Source organism: Erinaceus europaeus, chromosome 9 (assembly GCF_950295315.1).
Source record: "Erinaceus europaeus chromosome 9, mEriEur2.1, whole genome shotgun sequence".
NCBI classification, from domain to species: domain Eukaryota; kingdom Metazoa; phylum Chordata; class Mammalia; order Eulipotyphla; family Erinaceidae; genus Erinaceus; species Erinaceus europaeus.
The window spans coordinates 23,572,224-23,581,044 of record NC_080170.1 but is presented as its reverse complement, the minus strand read 5'-3'; the positions used below and the strand labels follow the sequence as shown (position 1 = coordinate 23,581,044).

At 40.6% G+C, this 8,821-nt stretch overlaps 1 protein-coding gene across 1 annotated transcript in view; it reads right to left on the bottom strand.

Annotated features, from left to right (window-relative positions):
* Nucleotides 1-1,758: 1,758 nt before the first annotated feature.
* The window catches only part of TM4SF1 (transmembrane 4 L six family member 1), a 10,566-nt gene continuing 3,503 nt past the window's right edge, over nt 1,759-8,821 (bottom strand). The window contains exons 4-5 of the mRNA XM_016185983.2: nt 4,681-4,861; nt 1,759-3,092 (exon numbers count right to left, since the gene is read on the bottom strand). Coding sequence (XP_016041469.1) covers nt 3,078-3,092; nt 4,681-4,861 — 196 coding nt within the window. The 3' untranslated portion in view covers nt 1,759-3,077. The remainder of the gene's footprint in view (nt 3,093-4,680; nt 4,862-8,821) is intronic.

Genomic DNA, 8,821 nt, shown 5'->3' with positions numbered 1-8,821 from the left:
GAATATATTACCCAGAGCCATATACAAATTGAATGCAATCCCCACCAAGATCTCACCCTTTTTTTGAGTTATTATTATTGTTTATTTCTCATTCTGGATGTCTATATATGGCATCTTGATTTTTTTTAGCTTTTTTGTTTTTAAGATTTTATTTACTTATTAATAAATGAGAAAGGAGAAGAGAGGGAAAGAACCAGGGATTGAATCACTATGTGCTGCCAGGGATTGAACTCAGGACCTCATGTTTGATAGTCCAAAGCTTTTTCCATTGTTCCACCTCCCAGATCACCCACCCATTTTTTTTTTAGGAGAACAGAACAAAAGCTACAAGTGTTTATCTGGAACCAGAAAAGACCTAGAATTGCCAAAACAATCTTGAAAAGAAAGTACAGAACTGGAGGCATCACACTCCCAGATCTGAAATTGTATTATAGGGCCATTGTAATCAAAACTGCTTGGTAGTGGAACATAAATAGACACACTGACCAGTGGAAGAGAAATGAGAGCCCCAAAATAAGCCCCCCCTCCACCTATGGACACCTATTTGACAAAGATGGCCACACTATAAAATGGGAAGGAGTCTCTTCAACAGATGGTGTTGGAAAAATTGGGTAGGTGTTCTGGGAAGAAGAATGAAACTGAACCACTATATTTCACCAAACACAAAGGTAATTCCAAATGGATCAAGGACTTGGGTGTTAGACTAGAAACTATCGAATACTTAGAGGAAAATATTGGCAGAACTCTTTTCCATATAAATTTTAAAGGCATCTTCAATGATACAAACCCAGTTACAAAGAAGACTAAGTAAAAAATAAACCAATGAGACTACACCAAATCAAAGAGCTTCTGCATAACCAAAGAAAACACCACCCAAACCAAGAGACCCTTTACAGAATGGGAGATATTTATATGCCATACATCAGACAAGAGGCTGCTAACCAGAGTATATAAAGAGCTTGCCAAACTCAGCAAAACAAACAAACAACAACAACAACAACAAAACCCATCCAAAAATGGAGAGAGGATAGGAACAGAATATTCACCAAAGAAGAGATCCAAAAGGCCAACAAATATGAAAAAATGCTCCAACTCATTGATGATCAGAACAATGCAAATAAAGACAACAATGAGATACCACTTCACACTTGTGAGAATGTCATACATCAGAAAAGGTAGCAGCAACAAATGCTGGAGAGATTGTGGGGACAAGGGATTCCTCCTGCACTGCTGGTGGGAATGTCAATTGGTCCAACTTCTGTGAAGAACAGTCTGGAGAACTCTCAGAAGGCTAGAAGTGGTCCTTCCTTATGACTCTGCAATTCCTCTCCTAGGGATACATCCTAAAGGTCCTAAATTTAATCTCTAGCACCACCATAAGCCAGAGCTCTGGTGTCTCTCTCTCTCCTCTCTGCCTCTGTATCTCTGTCACTAAAATAAAATATTTTTTAAAAGATCAGATGTATATAAAGAAATATATTTTGGTCATCTGAGTGACTAAATATGTATTTCTTATAAAAGACTCTACTGCAGATGACATAGTCATGGCAATACATGGATAACAGAGAGAAGAAAAGGAGGAGGAGGAGGAGGGCAGACGACAAAAGAAACCAAAAGACATAATACCCATAGCAAGAGGAGCTGCTTAGCATGCAGACTTCAAAACAAACGAACAACACTAAAAAAAAAAAACAAAAACAAAAAAAAACAGGGAAGAAACAGTGTTTTAAACAAAAGACAATAAAATAAATAGCAAAGTGGTAGTGAATACTTTATTGTGTTGTAATTAACAGGCAAGTTTGGGGGGCACTTCCAGATGTCACTGCCCTCCTCCCCACCTTCTCCACGAAGCTGCTCAACTGCTTTATTCCGTTTCTCACTTTTTTCCTTGCAGGATTATGCAGGCCCTTCCCTTCTTAAGACCATGAACCTTCCTGCTTGTCATTGATGAAGAAAAAGCTTTCTACATGTCAGGAAGGCTTAAGCTCTGGTAGGACTCATAGCCAACAGCAAACACCCAAGTTTTGACTCATTCATCTGCGTGAAAACATGGCAATGCACTGCCCGCCCAGGCCAAGTATCTGATTCACAGAACAGGACACAGTTCCAAGAGCCTCTTGTTGGAGATTTGCATCCCGACGAATGGGAAACACCATATAAGCAGTGAAAGAAAACATCTTTTCAAGCTATTTGGATTTTTCTCCTTCTTGGTCTTAAAAAAAGCCAAGAGGAATCTTCCATTTCATATACACACATACACATCTATATACAATGGTGATTTGAAATGTGGTCTCTAACTTTTTAAAAGACATTTTCCTTTCTATTTTTTATCTTTATTTGTTTATTGGATAGAGACAGCCAGAAATTGAAAGGGGAAGAGGTGAGAGAGAGGGAGAGAGACAGAGAGACACCTGCAACATTCACCAATCGCAAAGTTTTCCCCTTGCAGGTGGGGACCTGGGGATGCAAACATGGGCCCTTGTGCATTGGAACCTATGCGCTGAACCAGGTACACCACCACCTGGCCCTGGTCTTTAACTTTGTAATATTTCTTTTTATTTAATTTTTTATTATCTTTATTTATTTATTGGATAGAGATAGCCAGAAATTGAAAAGAGGAAGAGAGATAGCGAGGGAGAGAGACAGAGAGACACCTGCAAACCTGCTTCATTACTTGCAAAGATTTCCCCCCTGCAGGTGGGGACCGGGGGCTTGAACCTGGGTAGTTGTGCACTGTAATATGTGCTCTCAACCAGATGTGCTACCACCCGGCCCCAACTTTGTAATATTTCTTTAAAACATTAATCTAAACTAGAGTTTAACCCAAGATATGTTGTGACTGTAGATATACCTCCACAACATGGTTAATCCTCTCCTTCCTTAAAAAAAAGAAACAAAAAAGAAGTTTGCTAAGTAGAAACAGTTATAGAAAAATGCCAGTCTTTAAACACATTTATAAAAGTAGACTATGCAGAGTATTATACACGAGTACAAAGTTTTACAAATCAATACAAGTAAAATATATAAATTAGAGTGGCATAGAGGAAGACTATGCTTCTGGTCTTGGGGTGGTTCTTTCAGCAGTCATATTGCTGTAAAAAAAAAAGTGACAAGGGCATTAGGTTTTGATCAGGCTAAACAAATACAGGTGACATTGCAGTCATGGAGATTCTTCCTGTTTGAAGCAAATACAAAGCAGGTTGAGCTCAACTTCAGCAGAGCTCTGGCCAACAACAGGTAAGGTGTAGATAATGCTCCAGTGATGTTTCCTAAACAGACCAACTCCCCAATGCCCTTCCCTGGGGGAAAAGCTGCAGAAAGGACAGAGGAGACTAGAGCATACCTCTGCTTGATTGGCTTTCAATGTGTCCTGGGTATGTCTTTGCTTTCAGGGATTTAAGAGACAATGCCCTGGGTGTTTCAGAAAGGAGTAGGTGACCTTTCCAGTGACTGATTTGACTCATCTACACAGAAAACCCTAGCCTTTAAAAGTATCTTTTGTCTTAGAAACAAAAGTTTCCGATAGAACAGTATTCCCCTGCCAATAGAGGGGACAGCCAGTAGGACTCTTCACTCCCTGTTCCCCCCCAACTTGCAAGTAAGTATCACTCCACCAAACTAGCTCAGCAATTTTACTCAACTGACCTTAATAAGACGCCTGTCACCAAAATGCACTGGAGTCCAGTGGAGTCACACCAAATTTAAACCCTTCCTTGTATGAAGCTCAAGGTTAACACGGGATCAGTTTATCAGAATCTCGAGAGGACTCTTCTCTAGCTCTCCCTCACCATCCTGCCTGGAGACTACTCCATATTAATGGCTTCCTACTCTGCTGTTTGCTTAGACATCTGGCGGGCTCCCAAGGAAAGTATTAATCTTGCTGGATTTGCCTGAGAAGGAAAACCAGCTTTTTAAAATTTTAACTTCCCCTGAAAAAAAAAAAAGATAGAAAGTTTCCATTCCTTTCCAGAAAAGCGTTCCATGCTAACAATGTTTTTTGAGTGTTTGTGAGGCTTTGCCTTATTTAAAAAATAAATAAATACATAAATAATAATAATTAATAAGTTAAGAAACCTCAGGCTAAGGGAATAAATGATTTGGAAAATATCCATTGAATGTGTCTGTGAATTTGACCCTGTTTAGGTTTACAACATAAACCAGATACCCCCCCCCTTCCAGAATAAAAAAAAAAAAAATTCAACCTAAGCTAAACTTCCATGAATTCAATAACGTATGTTTTGGGGGAGTCTATAGAAACAGAAACTTTCCCTGTCCCTAACAAACACATTTTTCTTCTCCCGAATCATATCCCCAGGAAACAAGTGCTTCCTGGTTTTCTTTCACAGTGAAAGGCTTTTCATGAGTTGCTATTCAGAGGTTACTAGTAGTTGGGGCATTTCTGTGACTCCTTATCATTTTTGTACACTAATTGGGAGAGGACAGTTTTTTTGTGTGTGTCCCTTCAGGCAGAGGAGGGGTAAGGAAAGGGACATTGGATAGATTCCCACTAAGGTCGATGAGTGACAATTTGTCACTGTGAAGATGTAGGCATAGGTTCTGGGGGGCTGAGCAGAGATTGATTTTGCCTCTCCCCCTCCTCCTCCCATGATGAAAACAATGGTTCATTATGGAAGCAGAATACAGGAGGGCTAGCTAGGACTTTCCCATACAGATTCTTACCTGTTGGCGGGAGCAGCAAAAGCCACATATGCCCCCAAGCACTCCGTTGATTACTTGAATGAGACACAAGATGAATTCAATTGCACCAAGCCCCAGAAGGATAGAAAACAGAGAGACATTCCACTCCACGATGTGCTTGGGCTCAACACAAGAGGACCACGTGGATTTATCCAGAAGGTACCTGTGGATACAGATAGAATTTTCACATTTATCGATATACACAGTGGGATGTTTTAAGAAGCTGCTTTTCTGGTGGTGGTTTGAGGTTAAGAAAAAAAAATAGTGGCTTGTGTCAAATTCTTCCAACCAAAGTCCCTTCATAAAATGAGGAATTTATCCATGATCTTGTTGCAATGATAAACATAAAATCACAATGCCTAACCTTGGCTTCCTAAACAAGATGTCCATGGTTAGAAATCCTTGCTTTGTTTAGACTCTCTAAAAGGCGTATTGAATTGCCAGCATAGCAAAAATAAAAATGCAAAACTGAACTTCTGTTATATTTAAAGTTAATGTTTTTTGTTTGTTTGTTTTAGAAAATACAAATTGTAGGGGCCAGGCAGTGGCACACCTGATTAAAAGCATTTTTTTTTCGGCTATCTCCCCTACCCTAAGTGCACATTTTACCATGCACAAGGGCTCAGGTTCAAGTCCCTAGTCCCCACCTACAGAGGGAAAGCTTCACAGGTGATGAAGCCGTGCTGCAGGTATTTCTCTTTCTCTCTTCCTCTTTATCCCCCCTCCCTCTCAATTTCTCTCTGTCCCTAGCCAATAAAATTGAAAAAAAAAAAAACTTCTTAAAATTAGCTCTTTGGAATTTCAAAGTATTACTTCAAAGCATTTCCTTAAAATCCCATTCTTTCCTTCTGAGAAGAATCCAAGGTTTTAGTAAACTGGAGACTTTAATCCACAAATAATTTTTTCTGTTGGGACAAAACTATTTTCTGGCTTTGAAAAAAATAAGTGAACTTGCAACTTGAAGCACAGAAGTTAGATCCACTTAATTCAACACCTCCTCTTTGCTTTCCTGATGCTGTTCCCATATGATTCGTAACAAGGAGTGAGTGGCAGGTTGCATGCATTCATTCAACACAGGTAGGTCGTCTGCTGATCCAGGGCTCTCTCTACAAGACTGTACATAGCTCCTCAGGGAAAAGGCAACAGACCATTTCAATGTAGCCAGCACACTAACCAGCCAAAGCAAGGAAGAAAGAGCTACAGAGATGAAGAATGTGAATTCATTCAGAAGGAACACCTGCTTATGTATCCACTCCACTCTCTAAGCTCCATGAAGGCAGGTGGAGAGCTCTCATCACTTCCCATCCAGTCTTGGTTAGAGTATCCTGAACATAGTATGTACGCAATGCCATATAAGAGAAACTGAATTATAAACAGCAACTGAATGTTGCTTTGTGAAATGTCCACAAGCCATGCTGAGGTCAGATCTGACTAGACATACACACATATCAGTCATATATAAGATATATATATATATATATATATATATATATAGGGAATTTTTTTTAAAAAATTTATTTTATTTTAAGTGGTTATTTTAAAAGTATTGTTTTATTTATTATTGGATAGAGACAGAGAGAAGTTGAGAGGGTAAGGAAGAGATAAACAGAAAAAGAGACAAAGAGATACCTGGGCCCCTGCTTCACCACTTTTGAAGCTTCCCTCCTACAGGTGGGGACCAGGGACTTGAACCTGGGTCCTTGCACACTGTAATGTGTGCACTTAACCAGGTGCACCAATGCCTGGTCCAAGGAAATTTTTTTAATATCTGGATATATATATATATATATATAATTATGGGGGCATCACCACTCCAGGATGAATTTTTTTTTTACAGATAAAAAGAGATAAGCCTAGAAAAAGAGAGTGAAAGAGACTACAGCACCAAAGCTTCCTCCACTGTGGTGGGGGCCAGGCTTGCACCTCTGTCATACACATGGCAAAGCAGTGCACTATCCAAGGGAGCTATTTTCCCAGCCCTGAAGGTTCTTACAGTCTGGAATTCTCTATCTCTGCTTACTCTCCTAGAATGTCGGTGTTGGTGCCCCTAGAGTATTTAAATTCTCACTGAGATACGATTCCATCATGTGGGAAAATCAAGGATTGACTTGGTTACACAAAGAGACCTGGTGTAAATTTTTCCTTATCAGATCTCACTACCACAGCAGAACAGAGGGGTTGAGAACTAGAGATCTACCTTTGGAATGGCTCATTGAGTCAATCAGAAAGTCAGTTTGTTGGTTATCAAAAAAAAAAAAATGCTGTCCATCCAACTAGCCTGCTCTTTTTGCATGACAGAAGTCTGTATCTTTGGAACATAATGTAAAAAAAAAAAAAAAAAAGTATTTGATCTCATTTGGTCATTAATGAGTCACTGACTTGTAACCACTAATTTGTCTCTATATCCAAATGTCTGGATGGGTTAAAATGAGGAATGATGTAGAAACAAAAACTTTCTCACAGAAACTGGGAGGAATGATAGGAAGGGTGTATAATTTATTTAGTGAATTGAGTCAGAGAAATTTGAGAGAAAGGGAGGAAAGAGAGGGAGAAAGAGAGACATCTGCAGGAGCTTGAACCTGGATCCTCAAGCACTGTAACATGTAAACTCAATCAAGTGCAACATTGTCCAGCCCCCTGGAGGAGTGTATAATCAACTAAAGACACACCCACTGAAATTCACAAATGCTTTCTTTCATCCCAGGTTGATTAATCATGCCTGCCCCCCCCAAACACCACCACTCTTAAAGGTAAGATTTTATAGTCATTTGTATCCCTCTACATGTAGGAAAAGCCAACTCTACTACTAGTGGATAGCAACAATATGCCCTGAACAAAAATCACCCATACTAGACAGCAATCTTTTTTTTTTTTTCCTCCTCCAGGGTTATTGCTGGGCTCGGTGCCTGCACCATGAATCCACCGCTCCTGGAGGCCATTTTTTCCCCCTTCTGTTGCCCTTGTTGTAGCCTCGCTGTGGTTATCATTATTGCCCTTGTTGACGCAATTCGTTGTTGGATAGGACAGAGAGAAATGGAGAGAGGAGGGGAAGACAAAGAAGGGGAGAGAAATATAGACACCTGCAGACCTGCTTCACCGCCTGTGAAGCGACTCCCCTGCAGGTGGGGAGCCGGGGGCTCGAACCGGGATCCTTACGCCGGTCCCCGCGCTTTGCGCCACATGCACTTAACCCACTGCGCCACCGCCCGACCCCCAATCTTTTTTTTTAATCAGAGAGGAGGGGAAGACAGAGAGGGGCAGGGGAAGATAGACACCTGCAGACCTGCTTCACAACCTGTGAAGCAACTCCCCTGCAGGTGGGGAACTGGAGGCTCGAACCGGGATCCTTACTCCAGTCCTTGCGCTTGGCACCATGTGCATGTAACCACCTGGCCCCCAGTAGACAGCAATCTTGAACACCAAGGTGCCACTATTTCTTTTTCCTTCTAAAGGAGTCGTACTCACTAAAAGTCAGTCCATCTTATTAATAGCTAACAGTAACTATAATCAGTGTAAGCTCTTTCTGGGGGCAAAAATGTTGCATATGCATCTCACTAATACACCTGAATTGGTTTTGCTTTATAGATGAAGTAGTTGGTCTCAAAGGGTATCTCTTCCCTGTTACTCAGAGAGTGAATGGAGAGCTGGGACCAGCCCCAGATCTGAGCTCATGTTCATGGCCATGTGATGTCACTATTTGCTGTACATGTCAAGGGAGAGCAAGCCCTCCTGATAATATATAACCATTGAATTTCATAATTCTTATGATTTTTTAATTATCTTTGTTTATTCTATAGAGGCAGCCAGAAATCAAGAGAATCGGGGGAGAATAGATAAAGATAGATATATATAGAGAAAGACAGAGAGATACTTGCAGCCCTGCTTCACCATTCACAAAGCTTTCCCCCTGCAGGTGGGGACTGGAGGCTCAAACCTGGGTCCTTACACACTATAACATGTGCACTCAACCAGGTGTGCCACCACCTGACCCCTCGTTCTTGTGATTTTCAAGTATGAATCTTACAGCAAATCCTTTCAAAATTGGAAGAAGGCTTCATTTATCAACATATAGCCTGGTTTCTATCAGCTACTTTGCTTTTTCCTTACTAACAGATAAAAAGTA